The sequence below is a fragment of the Saprolegnia parasitica genome (genome assembly GCF_000151545.1).
Source record: "Saprolegnia parasitica CBS 223.65 unplaced genomic scaffold supercont2.10, whole genome shotgun sequence".
Classification (NCBI taxonomy): Eukaryota; Oomycota; class Saprolegniomycetes; order Saprolegniales; family Saprolegniaceae; genus Saprolegnia; species Saprolegnia parasitica.
Window position 1 is genome coordinate 5,283 of NW_012156404.1, and position 17,339 is coordinate 22,621.

The 17,339-nt window shown below is 58.7% G+C and overlaps 5 protein-coding genes across 5 annotated transcripts in view; 1 reads left to right on the top strand and 4 right to left on the bottom strand.

Moving 5' to 3' along the window:
• SPRG_19528 (hypothetical protein) overlaps positions 1-548 on the top strand; it is a gene marked incomplete at both ends in the record, with an annotated part of 1,016 nt that extends 468 nt beyond the window's left edge. Inside the window, one exon of the mRNA XM_012342704.1 lies at positions 18-548. Coding sequence (XP_012198094.1) covers positions 18-548 — 531 coding nt within the window. The remainder of the gene's footprint in view (positions 1-17) is intronic.
• A 1,214-nt stretch (positions 549-1,762) lies between these two features.
• SPRG_03797 (hypothetical protein) lies at positions 1,763-5,575 on the bottom strand (the record flags this gene model as incomplete). Its single annotated transcript, XM_012342396.1, has 2 exons — positions 1,763-4,376; positions 4,854-5,575. The coding sequence occupies 2 exons, from the start codon at positions 5,573-5,575 to the stop codon at positions 1,763-1,765; spliced, it is 3,336 nt and encodes a 1,111-aa protein (XP_012197786.1).
• Positions 5,576-6,217: 642 nt separating this feature from the next.
• SPRG_03798 (hypothetical protein) lies at positions 6,218-8,864 on the bottom strand (the record flags this gene model as incomplete). Its single annotated transcript, XM_012342397.1, has 5 exons — positions 6,218-7,027; positions 7,218-7,422; positions 7,474-7,628; positions 7,675-8,076; positions 8,127-8,864. The coding sequence occupies 5 exons, from the start codon at positions 8,862-8,864 to the stop codon at positions 6,218-6,220; spliced, it is 2,310 nt and encodes a 769-aa protein (XP_012197787.1).
• Positions 8,865-9,492: 628 nt separating this feature from the next.
• SPRG_03799 (hypothetical protein) lies at positions 9,493-13,258 on the bottom strand (the record flags this gene model as incomplete). The annotated part of the gene is made up of 11 exons (XM_012342398.1): positions 9,493-10,000; positions 10,051-10,288; positions 10,337-10,419; positions 10,470-11,243; positions 11,287-11,377; positions 11,459-11,832; positions 11,880-12,269; positions 12,321-12,504; positions 12,548-12,726; positions 12,774-12,882; positions 12,933-13,258. The coding sequence occupies 11 exons, from the start codon at positions 13,256-13,258 to the stop codon at positions 9,503-9,505; spliced, it is 3,246 nt and encodes a 1,081-aa protein (XP_012197788.1). The 3' UTR covers positions 9,493-9,502.
• Positions 13,259-13,678: 420 nt separating this feature from the next.
• SPRG_03800 (calcium-translocating P-type ATPase) lies at positions 13,679-17,053 on the bottom strand. The gene is made up of 2 exons (XM_012342399.1): positions 16,741-17,053; positions 13,679-16,686 (listed from the first exon to the last, which is right to left on the bottom strand). The coding sequence occupies exons 1-2, from the start codon at positions 16,981-16,983 to the stop codon at positions 13,714-13,716; spliced, it is 3,216 nt and encodes a 1,071-aa protein (XP_012197789.1). The 5' UTR covers positions 16,984-17,053; the 3' UTR covers positions 13,679-13,713.
• Positions 17,054-17,339: the final 286 nt, after the last annotated feature.

A 17,339-nucleotide genomic window follows, 5' to 3' on the forward strand; every position in this document is an offset into this window, starting at 1 on the left:
TCGCGCCGCTCGCCAAGGTCATCCACGACAACTTTGGCATCGTTGAAGGCTTGATGACGACGGTGCACGCCGTGACGGCCAACCAGCTCACGGTCGACGGTCCGTCGCGCGGCGGCAAGGACTGGCGCGCCGGTCGCGGTGCCGGTGCCAACGTGATCCCGGCGTCGACGGGCGCGGCCAAGGCCGTCGGCAAGGTGCTGCCGGAACTCAACGGCAAGCTCACGGGCATGGCGTTCCGCGTGCCGGTGCCCGACGTCTCGGTCGTCGATCTCACGGTGCGTCTCGAACGCGGCGCGTCCATGGCGGCCATCAAGGCGGCCGTCAAGGAAGCGTCGGAAGGCTCCATGGCCGGCATCCTCGGCTACACGGAGGACGAAGTCGTGTCGAGCGACTTTATCTCGGACAAGCGCTCGTCCATCTTTGACGCCAACGCGTGCATCGCGCTCAACGACAACTTTGTCAAGCTCGTGTCGTGGTACGACAACGAGTGGGGCTACTCGAACCGCCTCGTCGACCTCGTCTTGCACATGGCCACCGTCGACAACTAAATAGCTAGTGTCTTCGTCTTGTAATTCAAGATTGTCTTTTGTTTTTGGAATTTGCGAGCTTGTTTGCCAGAAGTCGCGGCTTAAGAAATCAAGTCTGGACACAATCCGCGGTGGCAGCGGCCACGTCCACATTGCATTGGGGACCGGCAGGCGTCGTCGCGCAGGGTGTCTTGACTGCACTCTCTCGATGGTCACGTACTTGCAAGGGTATTACACGGTATTACACTGTAATACATAAAATTTGTACTCTCGGTACTTGCGGCACTTCACACGGCTGTTGTACCTGCAAGCTTGAAGGAAGGGGGCCGTGCACGATTGTCTACAGTGGTGCCGCCAGCTCTTGTCAATAGTTCGCATGGTTCAGCGACAAAACGGGCGGGGCCTCGAGGACAACGATCTCGGGTTGTCGCTGGATCGTACAACGTAGTTCGAGGGTAATAGGTCTTTGCTTGAGCCTATCCAGCGCAGAGGACAGAGTGTGTAAACGATGGTGGCGTTCGCCTCTGTATCGCTGCTGTGGCTTCCCGCATTCCGTCAGTTGGCAATGTTCCAGCAGCTGCGCAAAGAGGCGGCGAGTGCCTCGATGGGGTGGCGCGCCGGGATTTTTACTCTGAGAAAGCAGACGCATCGACGCCGACTTGGCACTGCGTGCATCGCAGTACCGGTATGAACAAGCCAGAGCGCTGTAAACAAGCCAGAGAACACGGCCACGGACACCGCCCGACTCGACGATTCAGCGTCCTTCTCAACGCGGAGCACGGTGCATGGACGTCACGATCTTGGTCGCGCCCGTGGCGATGTTATTACAACCCAAAATGAAAACAAAATTTATTTCCGGCTCGAAATACGGTGCGGTCCAGCATTGATGGGGTAGAATGTTTGCGCGTATCAAGGTATCAGTTGAAAATGCTCAGCTGTGACGAGCACCGCTTGACGTTCTGTGCCATGGTTGCTTCGCTGTCCATGCACAAGTGTGCCATCACAGTTCGTTGGCCGATTGCTCCACGTACACACACAAAAGCGTTGTTCGGGCGTACTAGTACGACTGACGCACCAGATGTCGTCCGAGTTGCTAGCCATCGGTGCAGCAACTCATCCAGACATTTCTGCCCAAGTCGCTCGTTAATCAAAGCAATTTCACTAGAATAAACATAAAATCTTGAATCAACATGATGAAAGAAATCGATTGCACTGTATCGTCGGCTCAGCTGGTGTTACTTGATGAGGGGCAGTGTATGTTGGAGTCGATGCGAGACGTTTTCGCCGTCGTTGGTCACACGTGCGACCTCGTCGTCCGTGAGCACGATCACTCGCCACGTCTTGATGTCAAAGATATAACGCGTTTTCTTGTAGGGTAGAACGAGGAGGCCCGAGAGCGCTGCCGATGCATAGTCGAGATAGTAGATTCCATTGACGACCCATCTCTCCTTCTCAAAGAGGTACCTTGCACCGGAGGTAAGCAAGTACGAGTCCCTCTCGAGAGGCGGCGGGAGGCGAAATCGCGCGCGGTCCAGCACGAACATGGCCGTTGAGACGCCGACGGCAGTGACAGACAGCGTTACAAGACGCGTGAATGAACCAATCGTGACGACGCCGCTGTGGCACTCCATCAAGAGATCCATCGACACAAAGACGCAATCGCGATCGATGGTCACGCTGTGCACTACCGGTGACAAGACGCTCAGCAAAACGGCCAGAAGCATGCAAAGCAGCGCCGCCTTGATCGTGTAGCTGGCCGAGTACTGACGCGTGATGACCATCGCAATGTCATTGTAGATGTAGACAAGCCAGCCCAGCTCACTTGCGGCAAGGACCCTGGTGAGAAAAGCCATCGGCGCCGCGACGTCGCTGCGTGAGGTGACGAGGACCGTCGCGTCGCCATACGCTACAAGCTCGAGCGTCGCCGTCGACAGAATGCAAAGCGCCGAGACGCTTCGCACGAGCAGAAGCGGGCGGCCGATCCAGACCATGCCACCGACGCGGTTGATTTCCAAGAGGTTCCAGCCTTCGCTCGCGCCCATGGTCGAGACCGTGTAGAGACTAATGACGATGGCCAGTACGACGAGGACGAGAGAAATGTACTGGCAAAAGCCGCGTACATAGTGGGCGGCGTTCAAAGGCAGCTCGATCGCACTGGCTGAAAACGTGGCTGGCTTGGACTGCGCCGTAAGGATCGTTAGCGAGTCGACGTCGCCAGTAACGACAAGGGCTTCGCGAGTCCCGACGGCCCAGTCGTATGCGAGCGCCCAGCTCATGTAATGCATGTCGAGCGATTCAAACAGCGGTTCGAAAAAGAGCGTGAGCGACTGGGTTGGCACATGCTGGGCGTACTGCATGGTACCAACGTGCAGCGAGAGAACGTCGCGCTCGACGTCGTGTGCGCGGTCTCGAGACGTAGATGGAAGGTACGTGGACGTAAACGCATGTACACTGCGGAGGCTCGCGACGCAGTCAGCCGGTGCAATCGCCTCGGGGGCACACGCCATGGGAATGGTGTTGGCAGTTAGGCCCGACGACAGCACTGCAAAGATGGCTTGGGCACTCGAGACAAAGATCCATTCGTTAAACGCCGTGTTGCATGTTGCGTGGACGCCCGTAAACTGCGACATGCCATTTGTAAAGTTCGAGTCAAACGCGAGGTCGTTGCAAAAGGGGTTGCCACCGGCGCAGCGATAGGTCGCCCGGTCAAGTGACAAGGGCACGGGACTGAGCGAGTTGAGAAGCACGAGTGCCTTGTAGCTCTCTTGCGTGGGAAACGCCGAGGACGAACTACTTGATGTCGTCGTGAGCGCCACCGCGAGTGCCTCGCGAACATCGCGCTGCAAGGTCAAGAGGGACTGCGGCGGCGCAACATGGTAGAGATCGACACTCCCAAACGGACCGATATGGGATTCAAAGACAACGTACGCAGCTCGCAGAGGGGCTTGCAAGACCGAGCCATTCCGCGTATATACCGCCGTGGCCGAGAGGTTCTGAAACGCAAACCGAGGACTCGACCGCAGGAGCGACAGGCCTGCGAGCCCACTGCTGTTGCCAGTAATCGCGTCAAGGTCGCTTGCGAACGACCAGTACATCTTGCGCGACGTCGCAGCCGCGAGGCGATATGTGGCTTGCGTCGACTGCAACGTCAAGTCGTAGCGAATACCAAACGCGTTCTCGACCGAGAAGACGTCCGTGAGGCCGAGTTCCTTGTAGTTTTGCCACTGGGGCAAGTAGAGCGCGAGGTCGTATTCTTTTGTCCAGAGATCAACTTCGCTCTGGACGGACCGCGCGTTGAGCGGAAGGGACGCCAGCCAGCGGTGGCCGTTGGGCAGCAGCGAGACAGCGTCCATTGCAATGCCCGTCTCGAACGCCGTTCCCCAGCACGAATGAAACCGGTCCCACTGCACATTGCGCAAGAGGGCTTCAAGGTACACGGCGGCATTTCTCGTCTGCTTCAAGGCGCAGCGTTCTTGGCGGGCAGATGTCACGGCCATTTCAACGCGTCTTTCCAAGTCTAGCAGGCAGTAGGCGGTTGCAATCCACGGCGCGTCGCAGCCGTCCATGGACCGAAGCCCTTGGATCACGCGGGGTAGGGTCTCACCGGTTTCGTACTGGACGCGATGGGCATACAGCGGCGAAAAGACGACACGCGGCATGCTATTCGACGCATACGACGTCATGTCGGCAAACGCCATCGTGTCCAAGCGCGTAGATGACAGCACTGGCGTCACCTGCACATGTCGGTTAAACCAGTTGGCGATGAACGTCTGCGTGCCCGTCGTGTTGAAGGTCGCCCACCAAAAGTCGTTGGCGAGGTTCACATACGAGAGCCGAAGGTACGAGAGACTGCTGCCAGCCGTCCCGAGAACGTAGGCAAGTCCCACGATTACCATGAGCTTTGCTCGCAGGATTTTGCTTCCTCTTTTGACTATGGTCGGCGACAGAGGAGGCGTCTCGGCGCGCCGGGGGCAGACAACAGGAAGTGGGGGGCCCACAACGGACGGCGCCGTAAAGACAACCCAGAGTTTAATGTCAAATACGACGTGCGTCGGTCCTAGACGCAGGCGCACGAGGCCACTGGTGCACGCGGTCACCGCATCGATACTCCAAATATCCCCGACCGGCGCAAGCAGCGCTGCAGCGGCCGCAGCGAGAGGCCACGCAACATCAACAGGAGGCGCCATGCGGCTACGTCGACCGCATAAAACCCGCGCGCAGACGTTGCATACCACAACAGCACCACCGGTGATGGCGGCGATGAGCCAAGCGCGGGCGGCAGATCCGATCACGACGCTACCCCCCGTACAAGACAGCTGCACATACACGTTGACGCGCGAGCACTCGCGGTGAAGCGTCGCGGTCAGGCGAATTGGCGAAAGCACTTCGAGAAGCACGAGGGTACTCCATACGAGCGCCGTACTCAAGGGACCCGACCATATCGGCGCGGACGGCAGCACAAGCAGGACGTCCGCCACCACAATGGTACCCCACGTCGCCTCGCCAGCGAGCACGACAACGGCCCCAAGGTCGCGCGGTGCAAACACAAATCTGCCGAGCGGTTGAGATTCAAAAAGGATCCGCGCGGTGCTGAGGACGGTCGTTGCGACGGCGGCGCGCAGAAGAAGGATCGGTCGCCCGAGCCAGACGGGCCCTGCGACACAGTTCAGATGCCACAGGGCCAGGACATTCTTGTGTCGGTGGCCACTTCGTGCAAAATACAGTAGCGTCAAGAGCGCGACGAACAGCAGCCAGCTCGTGGTCGTGAGCACGACATAGTACACGTACGTGGCGGTGGGCGTCAGAACTTCAAGGCCGCGCGCTGCGAACGGCAGGGGCTCGGCACGCTCGGACAGCAGCGTGAAGGAGCGCGTGTCGCCTTGGAACGAAACGACTTCGCGGAGGCCGAGTGCCCACTCGTGCAGCATGACCCAACCAAAGAAAGTCCAGTCTTTATCCAGTACGTTGTTGCGCCACACTGAGGTGGTGCCATTCGTGTCGATAGCAAACTGAACCATTTCGACGTCGAGCAAAGCGACAGCGTCCATTGCTGCCTGAAGACGCGAAAAGAAGTCATCGGTTGCCGCTGCCTCGGCCAACACGGCTGTAACTACGTCGCCTGCAGCACGCACCGCTATCGTACAAAACGTCATCGTGGCCACGCTGCACGGACGACAGGCATGGTCGCCATCCTTTCTTGCCACAATCGCAGCAGCAAAAACCGTGGGTGGCACAGTTAGCGCCAAGCGACTGGGCACTTCGGCACCGCACGTGTCGTCAAATGCAAACGACGGCTGCACATAGGGTGTGCCGAGACCATACACACACAGTGGACTGCCCCCGAGAAAGCGCAGCGTCGTAGTGGACGTTGGCCACACCACTGAAACAGGGTCCAAGAGAGGCCTCGGAACGGCCTTGTAGGTCTCGAGAAGACTGGGGTGCATTTGCAGTGCACGGGCAACGCAAGCTTCAAAGCTCGTGACAGCGTCCACAAGTGCACTCGGCGGCGGGATCAAGAAGAGGTCCACCGACTGGAACGGCCCGAGTTCATTGTGCAATGCAATGCTCGCGGGGGTAAACGGGTACACCAGCAAAAGGGACTCGATCGTAGCGTCGCCAATGTAGTTGGTTGCATCGCGGACAAGGCTGCTGTTGGTGACGGCGGCAGCCCATAGATCGTCAAAAAACGCTCAGTTGAGTGCAAACGATGTCCACATGGAGCTTTTTGGCGCATATGAGATCGAAATGGTCGTCAGCGCCTGCGTCCACCCGAGCATGTTGACCACGCCAATCGACTCGTGGATACCAAACACATCCATGTTGCTCCACTGCAGCTCGTATGTGACAATGCGCTTGGATTTCCAGAACGCGACCTCGTCGTCAATGGACGTGAACGCATGCGCGAGGCTCGCGAGCCAAGCTTCGCCGCCCGCCGCCCCACTGATCGCGTCCCCGACGGCCGCGTCAAAGCTCGCACCGTACAGCGCCGTCCACGGGGCCCACGCCACATTGCGCAACACAGACTCGAGGTACACGGCGCCGTTGGCGTGCAGAAACGCAGTACACCGCGCTTGACGCGCCGCCGTGTGGGCGAGCGCCCAGCGCCGATCAAAGTCGGCCCAACAGTAGAGCGTCATGAGCGAAAACGTGTAGCTCGGGTCGAGCGACCGGAAACCCACGACCGCGTCCTCCACCGACGCGTAGGCACCGAGGGCAAGCGACCGGGCGTACGTCGACTGGATTAAGCCCACGGTCGTCGGTGCGCCGTAGACCTTGACGATCCCTTCGCGTGCGTCCAAGAGGTCGAAGGACAAAGCGTCGTTGGCCAATGTTGTCGTCAAGTGTCGTCGGTAGACGTCGAGCAGGTATGTTTGCGCCGTCGACGCGGCAAACTGTGGCCAGAAGAGGTCGTTCTGCAAGCTCGGTGTCACAAGGTCCACAAACCAGACACTGCAGTACACGGACACGAGCACATGGGCGACGCTGAGCGCCTGCATGAGCTGGTGCCGGTGGACCATCAATGGCGTTTGGGTCGAAACCGCCGCTGCGTAGGTGTTTCGCCCGCATTGCAATCCTCTCGGTCTAGTTTCACAAGGTTCACGCCGTTTTCGATTATCAGGCACAATGACATGGAGACTGCATGGAGCCAAGCTCGTTTTTCACGTTATACTCGACAGCTTTTCGATATACGCTAAACTTTTTCTGTCGCTTGGCCCTGGGTTTCGTGTACTCGAGCGCCAATTGCTTGGGCTGCAGCGTCATCTTGGCTGCGGTACACTGTCGTCGAATCATGTTGACGTACGCTTGCATGTCGTACTTGCGCTTGAGTCCGTCGGCATTCATGTAGCGCACCTTGCCAAAGATCGCGCGCTCGGCCCAGCCCGTGTCGTGCTTCCTACATACCTTGACGTCATCTCCATGTCTCCACATTTTTCAAAGAATCTACCCAAAGACCCACGCAATCCCCGTGTACGAGTTGGGATCGGACCCGTCGAGGTTGTACTTGTCGTTGAGGCGCATGCAAATCTCATACGCTTCATCCGGCGACGCCGTCCATTCGAGAATCTTCTTGCCCCAGTACATGCGCATGTAGTTTTGCATCTACCGCAAAACTATCAACCTTTCAAGTTGCAGGCACCAGTCCGACCTTGCCGTTGACAATCATGTCGAGCTGGGCCGCGTTCCAGTACGCGTCGTGCGTCATCGCCTTGTCCAGCTGCGCTTCCGTGTAGATGATGGCCCGCGCGTCGTCGGCGTGAATCGCCAGCGTCTCGGTCGCAAACGGCGGAAGGCTCTTGATCGAGTCGTAGTGGCGCGGGTTGAACCACACAAAGTTCATCGAGAGCTCTCGGCGCACAATGAGCTCTTCCAGGAACGACGCTTTGGACGCGGCCATTGCGGGCCCCCGGCCTTCGGTCGCATTCACCTGCAGCGCAATGTCGACGGGCGAGATGTTGCCATAGTGTAAATACGGCGAGAGGTTGCTCGCGCCATTTCCGCTCGGCTCGTTGCGCTCGGTGCCGTACTTGAGCAGCTTCTTGCTCAAAAGCTGGCCAGCACCGACTGCGCCGACGTCTCGCCGCCGAGAAAGGTCGAGACGCGTGGGATGCTGCGATCGACGTCCTTGGCCGCGGCAAGGAGCGTGTCGACGGCCGACGCATCGGTCAGGTCGAGCCATGCATCGTGGCGTGACAGCGAGATGGCTTGCAGCTCCTGCAGGGATTTCGGGGCCGATGACGGCGGTGTGTACGCAATCGATGGCAGCGGCGTAATGTACGTTGGCAGATGCTTGGTGATCTTGGGCCGAAGCGTTCGCGCCGCGTACTCCTCCTTGTTGCTTGCGACTTCAACGGGCACGACCACGTCGCTCTCGACCTGGACGACCGGCGCTGTGACCTGCTCGCCAAACGACGTGCAAAGCTTACGCCCTGCCCGGAGGTACTGGAGCTCGGTCACGACGAGCGACGCGTTGCGGCTCGCGGCAAGGACAAGGTCGAGAGGCCCGTCCGAGCCCGACGAGCAGTGGACGGCGCTGAATGGGATGTGGTGCGTCTGTGCGAGCGACTTGTTGACGTCATACAGACTCTCGAGGAGAAAGGCCATGTGGCGCTCCGACATGCCAGCCTCGCGCGTGTCCAGCGTGTAGAGCACGTACAACGGCTTCTGGAGCGCAGTCGCCGCGGCCATGGCGACGTGAAGTGCGTAGTTGTAGCGCGTGCGCAGCGACGTCTGCATCCAGTAGAGCACGTGCGAGCCGCTGGCAAGCGCCGCCGAGCCATGCAACCAGCGGAGGCGCTCGGCCTTGACGCCCGCAACTGCCAAGTCGACCAGCTTCATACGAGAATGTACAAGAATACGCTCGATGGTGAAATCCGTTTTTGTGGAATTCGACGGAATTCCTTGGGACAAGTGCAATGTGTCGGTGACCGCACGTTATCCCAGCGCTCGAACGGCCCGGAGTTATGTTGCCTCGAGCCTACCTGGGTGTACTACGAGGTTGGGGGTCGTGCGGGCATCAACACCCAGCGGCTATGTAGTAGTAGTATCGTTGTGGACTCTGACATGGCCGGCTACCGGAACCATGACGACAGTGCATTTCAATACACGTTTATCATTGGTCAATAATCGAATTATTAAACCAATCACACGCGATGTGCATCGCGCTTTGGCCGCCACCAACAGCGCGAGGGCCGAATTCACATTTGAAAACGAAATCGCCCAGACGCTCCACACGGATAGAAGCGGGTTTGGAGACCATGAAATGCTATGCTACGTCATCGTGCGAGACGTATAGCGAGAGAAATCGGTCCATATGTTAATAATGGCATGTGCCATATATAACCTCCTATAGCCATATAGCCACATATAGCATGTAGTCACGACCCGGTGAGCGAATGAAGGATCTACCGGTACGTATGCGAACTCTTTGCAAGAACGAAGAGAACGCGAAACACGTTCATATATAGTAGGTTTAACTAGGACACCCAGTACGGCTGCTTGTGCGCCAAGACGTAAATCAAGTCGTTGCCCGTCATAATGTCATGCGACTTGGGGTTCACGTATGCGAAGCCGTACGGCACGGGGCGTACGGGCTCTGGGATCTCAATGCGACTCGAGCCTCGACGGCGCGACAAAATGCGGACCGGCGGCGACAGAACTTCGGGGATGCCGGGCAGCGACGTGGCTTCGTTTGGTGTGAGCGGCGGGCTGCCAAAGCCCACGTTGCTGCTGCCGCAAAGGTCGTTTGCATCCATCACTGTTGGCTCGGGCGTCTCAGCGACCGGGAGGCAGCGGTAAATGCCAAGCGTGAGGATCGAGTCGGACGCGAGGAGGTAGTCGAAGACGTAGCCAAACGATTTGCCGACAAAGTCCGTGGGCATTTCACACGTGAACAGCGACGAGCGCTGGATCGCGTGCGGCGTCGGCGCACCCGGCTTGACGGGCGAGCTCACATTTGGAAAGACTGCCGTGTGCTAGACGGTAACGAGGTCACATCGACAACATCCAACACGCATCGTCGTACCGCCCGCAGTGCCGAGAAGACAAATTCGCGCACAATGTTCTTGATCATCGGGTTGAAAAACTGGTTGATCATGAGGCTGTCGCAGAGCGACGTGCTGTACGTCAAGCCCGACGCAAAGGCCCGCGACCGCGAGAAGCTGCCGACGTCGACAAGCGAAAGCTCTGCGTCCGGGTCTTTCGTCTCGTCGGGAAACCAGCTCGAGGACGCAATGTTGTGCGAGATAAAATGCACGTTTGCTCTACCCGTCCATTCAGTCCACCAATCCAACAGACACGATAGAGAATACCGGTTGACGAGCTCGGTGATGACGGCTGGCGCGCGCTCGGGCCCGAGCAAGCTCGTAATGCTCTTGTGCGTCGCGATCGACGTCTAGCAAAAGAGGGCATTTCATACAAAGGACGAGCGCGCGTAAGTTGTACCGCATCGGCGAGGAGCTCGGCGCTGCTCGTTTCGGCAAACTCGCCGCCGCCGCACATGAGCACAATCCGCTTGGCGATCTCGACGCCGGCGCGCTTGAGCGACTCGAGGCAGATCTTGGTCGTCTCGACAAAGTACACGTCCGAGTAGACGCTGATTGGGTCGTACGACTCGCGCGACGGCAGTTTCTGCGTCAAAAACACGATCGGGTGGTGCTCCTTCATGATCGGCGACCGCAACGGCACGACGAAGTACTCCATGTGGTCGGGAAACGTCGGCGCGAGGAGGCACACGACGATCGGCGCGATCGCCAGCTTGAGTTTCGTCACGTCGTTGACAACCGCGTCCTTGAGATTCCGCTTCACGTGGCCCGTGCTCTTTTGATCGGTGATCGCCCACACAAGCGTGCGCGAGTTGCGCTTCTTCTTGACAAAACCGCCCTTGCGCTTCACCGGTGCATCGCTGGCCGCCGGAGGCAGCGACGTGAGGTCCTTGATGCTGTCCGCTTTCAACATGCTGTGGCTCGGTGGCACGACCGGCTTGGTGCTGCTCTTGGTGCTGAGCCGGCTCACGGCGTCGGCCGCCTTGCGGTCCCGTGCAATCACAAACCCGACTTCACCGCCGACGCAGAGGTACGTGCTGCCGGGATTGAGCACGATGGTGCCATGGCCCTGCACAGGGTTCCCAGGCACGATGTGGATCGCAAAGAGGATCACGCCGTCGCACTGCGAGTAGATCCACGACGATACTTCGGCAAACGTGAGACCCGCGATTGTCTAGTAGCATCCGGATCAGCCTCTCGCTTCGACGATGGCGTACCTCGGCTGGCGGCAGCGTCACCGAGTAGAGCTCGTGACTCGCACCGTGCAAGTAGCGCGACTCCCACGTATCGTCGAGGTCGGTCTCGCACCTAACGCATGTAGAATAGAGTCAACCATCATAAAAACCACACACAAAAGCAAAAAGCGTCAAACTCGCAATCCAACCTTACCCAGCGGTTGTCGTGAGGTTGTAAATGAACGTCGAAAAGCCGGGGCAGAGACAGTTTTGCGCCAAAATCGAGTGGATGACTTCGCTGAAACAGAGCACATTGTTGCTCTTGATGTCTTGGAAAAGATGCTTGTTGCTCGAGAGATGCAACTGCGCGTAAATGGGCACGTGCTTGGCGACGCGATGGGCCGCCATCGCGCGCATGAACGTCCGGTGGTCCGACAAGTTGACGTCTTCCTGCCCCACCTTGCGCGTGAGCACAAAGATCGCACTGGCCGACGAACACGCCGCGCGCTCGGCGTCGTAGTCGTGCAGAATCGAGCCTTTCAGGAATGTCGTCCGCTTGGCAATGAACGGGTCGAGGAGCAGTGCGACCTAAATCACAAAAATGTAAAAAAATATTGGACGGCATAGTTGCGTACGAGGTCGGACGACGGCTCGTCGTCTGAGAGCACGGCCACGCGCGTGTCAAGAAGGTCGTGGTCTTCATGGAAGATCTCGTTGAAGAACTGCTCGATGCGGTTCGGCGTCAAGTCGCCACAGAGCACAATGTGCTTCATGCGCCGGGACGGCTTGAGAACGTCGTACTCGTACGACGAGTAAGACCCGTAGATCTCAAAGAAACTCGAGAGCTGGTACGGCACGACGATGATGAGGAGCACGATGAGAAACATGACAAAGCACTTGGTGAGCGGGTTGTCGGCCGTCGGGTAGTTCATCGCGACAAAGAGCAAGAGCGAGTTGAAGCACGCGTTGAAGAAGGTCCACTCGCCATTGTACGTGTCCATATCGCCGTACGTCGTCTCGGCAATCTACGCTTCATACATTGAAACAGCTGGCCAAAACGAGACGACAAAGAAGACCTGGATGACGCCACCGGCGCAAAACAAAAGACAGAGAATCTGGAGGTACGCGTTGACGGCAAAGAGCGTCATGGGCGTCACGTCATTGTGGAAGCGGTTGATGACGCGCCGGACTTCGATGTAGACCTTGAGGAACCGTAGCGGGTAGACAAACCGCCAGTACGTTTCTGTCGTCCAAAAGTTGCTACCGACCACATTAGCAGCACGCGTTGGAGCCATGGACGTACTAGTCTTGGATAAAGAACGAGACGGGGATCACAGGCACGATCGCGCCGAGGTTGACAAAGCCAGAAAATGAGATCATGTCGTCGAGCGGCTCGGTCGAGAGCGCCATGCCACGGAACGAAAAGTCGGCGAGGAAGAAGCCGGCACAGAGGAGCTCCATGTGCCACAAGTACGGAAGATGCTATGCGTCCATTCATAGGACCATGGGTCTTCTCCACATATATGTACCGCGTCGTTGGGAAGGTACGTGTACGTGATGTAGATGGCCGCAAACACAAGCGCCATGCCGGCCTCGACGATGTCGACCATGGACCCAACGTTGCTTTGGTCCAAGAACCTACGTGGCGTGTGCATGAGACACCGAGGTCGTGGCAGGACGAGCGAGACCGGCTCCAACGGTCACGGCTCTGGCGCTGGAGGCCACCGCAGCACGAGTCCCAGAACGACCGGCTGTCGGCGATATGCTTGTCGTTCCAGTTCTTCTTGCCAGCAGACGTCGTCCACGTCGGGCTGTTGGGCAGGCTGCCATAGTCGGACTTGTACGCTTGCGGTTGGAGGAGTGGCGACCGCATGTCCGCCCGCGGCGAGAGGAACGTCGGCGCCAGCGGAGGCTTCTCCACCAAGCGCGGTGCACCGAGCTCCGTGGGCGTCTTCTCGGGCGACGTCCCATACGTTGCGGCCGCGGACGTCGCGGTCAGCGGCTGCGTCTCCATCCGACGGCCCTCGAAAAGATTTGGTTTGCGCCTCGTTCTAGGGCGATCCTCGCGCTCCAATTCGGATCCCTGCACAGTGCAAGCTTCGATCCGTGCTTGAATTCGGACATTGGCACCGTACTGCCGTCTCATTGGCTGGAACCCTGTGGTTGAAGAGGACAGGCCCTTATCGTAGGCCTCAAATCCTACCGGAAGTGCTCCAGCGAGCGCGGCCGTTTCAAGACCGGTTACAATCAGCAAGTCCTGTCTACGGCAGTCGTCGCAGTGGACTCGTTGCATTGGGCAGCGTTAAGCAAGGCAATATCTTATTTATTCCCTTGGTGTAAAGGGACGAAGAAGGCTTCATCATCTCGGTGATGTCCTACTTGCTTGGACTTCAATGCTTGCTTCTCATGTTGCCTTGTGATGCCGACAATGTGAGGTTGAAGCAAAAATGTACATATAGATTAGAATTTTTAGATTGCCTTTTCCATGAGGAGGCGGCGCTGAGCGCCCGAGCTCTTGAACGCCTTCATCACGCGGATCTGCGTGCGGAGGCGGGCAAAGGTGCGCATCCAGAGCTCCTTGCCGCGCGCCGACGGCTCGTGGACCGCCTCGACTTCGTTGCACGAGGTGAAGAACTGCGGGAAGTGGTCGGCGTGCACACAGCGGAGCAACAGGCCGACGGGGAGCGAGAGCGCGCCAATGCCGATGCAGATAGCCCACTGCGAGGCCGAGAGCGGCGCGCACTTGAGCGCGAGGCCGCCAAACTGGACCATGAGCGCCTGGAGCGTGATCTGAAAGATCTGGATGCCAATGTAGAGCTTGTTCTGGAAAAAGCCGTCAAAGACGTTGAGCTCGTCGTGGATGCGGCGGGCGTTGATCTCGTTGAAGAGCTGGAGGAACACGAACGTGTTGAAGATGATCGTGTAGTGCTCGGTCGGGTTGCTGTCGACGCGCTCGTCCTTATAGCCCGGCTTGACGTTGATGAGCGACGGGACGAACGTGAGCACGAGCATGACAATGAGCTGGAAGATGCCCTGGCCGACAATGTGCTTGAACATCTTGCGCGAAATCAGGGCCTTCGTGCGAGGGTACGGCTTGCGCTCGAGGAGCGCGTCGGTCGGCGAGTCGGTGGCAAGGGCCAGCGACGCAAACGTGTCCATGATGAGGTTGACCCAGAGCAGCTGGATAGCCGAGAGGGGCGACTCTTCAAGGACGATGGCACCAATGATGGCGATCGTGATGGCCACCAAGTTGACCGTGAGCTGGAACTGGAGAAACTTGGCGATCGAGTCGTACACGTTGCGGCCCCACTTGACCGCGTTCACAATCGACTTGAAGTTGTCGTCCATCAAGATAATGTCCGACGCGTCCTTGGCAACCGCCGTGCCGCAAATGCCCATGGCAAAGCCCACATCGGCCTTCTTGAGCGCCGGCGCGTCGTTGGTGCCGTCGCCCGTGACCGCCACGACCTGCGGGCCGTGGGGGTAAAGGTTGGAAGCGATCAGACCCGAGACGAGCGTGTACTTGTCCTTCGGGCTCGACCGCGCGAGCACGCGGAGCATGGGCCAGATCTTGTCAAACTCGCTCTGGATGATGTTGCCGTGAGCGTCCAAGACGCGGTGACGGAACTCGGCGCCTTCCATGACGAGCGACCCGTCGTTGGGCGAGAGGATGCCGCACTTGAGCGCAATCGACTTGGCCGTCGCCATGTTGTCGCCCGTCACCATGCGCACAACGATGCCGGCCTTGTTGCACTGGCGGATCGCACCCGGCACTTCGTCGCGGACCGGATCTTCAATGCCGACAATGGCCACGCACGTGAGGTCGCGCTCGAGGTCTTCGTCGGCCAAGCTCTTGATGTCTTCCATCGACGCGTTGATGTCACGGTACGCCAAGCAGAGCGTGCGGTATGCCTGGTTTGCATACGTTTCGATCACGTTCGTGTGGATGTGGTTCTTCTGCGCCTCGTCCAGCGGCGTCACCGACCCGTCGAGCTGCAGCTGCGACGTGCAAAGGTCCAAAACGATCTCGCTGGCGCCCTTGGTGAAGACGCGGCACGTGGTCGCCGAGATGCGGACGACCACCGTCATGCGCTTCTTCGTGCTGCTAAACGTGAGCATGTGGCCAATGTCGCCGGCCTTGCGCACGTCGGAGTAGACAACGCCCATATCGGTGGCGAACTGGAGGAGCGCGCACTCGGTCTTGTTGCCTGTGTGCTCGGGCTTGCCGCCTTCCTTGAGCGGCGGGAGGATCTCGGCCGTCGAGTTGAGGCAGATGCCGTCGCAGAGCGCGGCCATGGCATCCGGCGACAACGCAGCGCGGAGGTCAGCCGAGGACGAGAACTCCGTGTTGCCGACGTAGCTTTCGACGACGGTCATGCGGTTCGTAGTGAGCGTACCTGTCTTGTCCGAGCAGATGGTCGTCGCCGAGCCCATGGTCTCGCACGCGTCGAGGTGGCGCACGAGGTTGTGGTCCAAAAGCATCTTCTTGACCGAGAAAGCGAGCGCGATCGTGACGGCCAGCGGGAGACCTTCAGGGATCGCGACGACGAGCACCGTGATACCAATGATGAAGAAGCCGAGGTAGTCCGAGAGGAAATCGCTCGACCACTCCTTCGCCTTGTCGCCGGTGAACGTCACGATCGAGAAGCGCATGACGAGACCGACAAAGACAATGATCGCGGCCGCAAGGCCGAGCTTGCCAATGAGCACCGTGAGGCGATCGAGCTTGCCCTGAAGCGGCGAGACCGCCTCCTCATCTTCGCGATCGTCCTTGGACGTGCTGCGGCGCGACGTCTCGAGATCGAGTTCGGGCGCTTGGTTGTTCGGCGTCGCAACCGAGACGTAGTTGTCCTCGATCGCATCGGGCGTGTACGCCGGCTTGTGGCCCTTGCCCATGATGAGCTTCGAGATGATACCGGCCTGCGACGACTCGCCGACGCAGACAACAAGCATCTTGCCGACGCCTTCCATGACCTTGGTGCCCGAGAGAAGGAACGGCGCGTTCTTGCGGTTCTTGCGGAGGAGGATCGACTCGCCCGTCATCGCGCTCTCGTCAATGTTGAGCTCGTTCTCGTCAAACACGAGGCCGTCCGCAGGCAAGATGTCACCGACGTCGACGCGGACAACGTCGCCGACGACCAAGTTGAACTTGCTCACTTCGGCGGGCACGCCGTTGCGAATGACCTTGATCTTCTCGTCTTCCTTGACCGCGTTGAGCGCGCGGAACTGCTTTTCCTTCTGGTAGTCGTTGAGCGCCGTGACCAAGACGACGATGAAGACGGCAAAGAGGATCGAGACGCCTTCAATCCACGCCATGTTGGGCTCGTCGCTCTCGACCTTCGTGCCGTTGACCGGGTTCTTCGGGCCCGAGTCGTGCGGCGCGACGATACCGAGGATGAGCGAGAAGACACCAGCGACGCTCAAGATGATGATCGTCAAATCCTATCAACACGATGAGGATGAGTCATTCATTTCCGAGACGGCGAGAATGGGTACCTGGAACGCCTGCCACATGAGCTCGAAGATCGTGCTGGGCTTCTCGGGCTCGATGTAGTTCTTGCCGTAGGTCGCTTCGCGCTGCGCGAGGTCCGCGGTGTTGTCGTTGTCGAGGCCAATGTCGAGCGAGACGCCGAGCGACGCGGCAACGCCTTCGACGCCACCGAGGTGCGCGAGCGCGTCAGCCGCGCGCTCCTTGGGCGTCTCGACAAGTCGAATGAGGTCGCCAGTGAGCAGCTTCATTGTAAAATGGCAAGTGCTGAGACTGGAGCAAATTGTAGAATGATAGAAGCTCTGGTTTCTTCGTCTGTGTCGTCTTCTATCTCGTGGTCACCAGATGCTCGATGGTGGATACCCAGAACTCTGTGAACTTGCCGTTTGCCGGCGTCGTCGTGAACCTAGAGCCAGTGACTCGAAAGTTTTTAGCATCCACCATCTGACGAAGGTTAGAAGGACGTTTGTTGCACATGCTAGACGTGGGTACATGCATCCAGGTACCCATCTGTTTCGAGATTCGATATGGAGATTCCATGGCCATGCACGCGAGCTTGAGTGGTATGGGTGCAAACCGAGTGAACCTTGGGCGGTTCATGCCGGCG

What these genes read in the sequence shown, in the direction of transcription:
- SPRG_03800 (XM_012342399.1), bottom strand. Translation starts at nt 16,983, where the DNA reads ATGAAGCTGCTCACTGGCGACCTCATTCGACTTGTCGAGACGCCCAAG. An exon ending in TCATGTGGCAGGCGTTCCAG is followed by an intron (nt 16,687 to 16,740) that starts GTACCCATTCTC and finishes TCGTGTTGATAG; the next exon opens with GATTTGACGATCATCATCTT.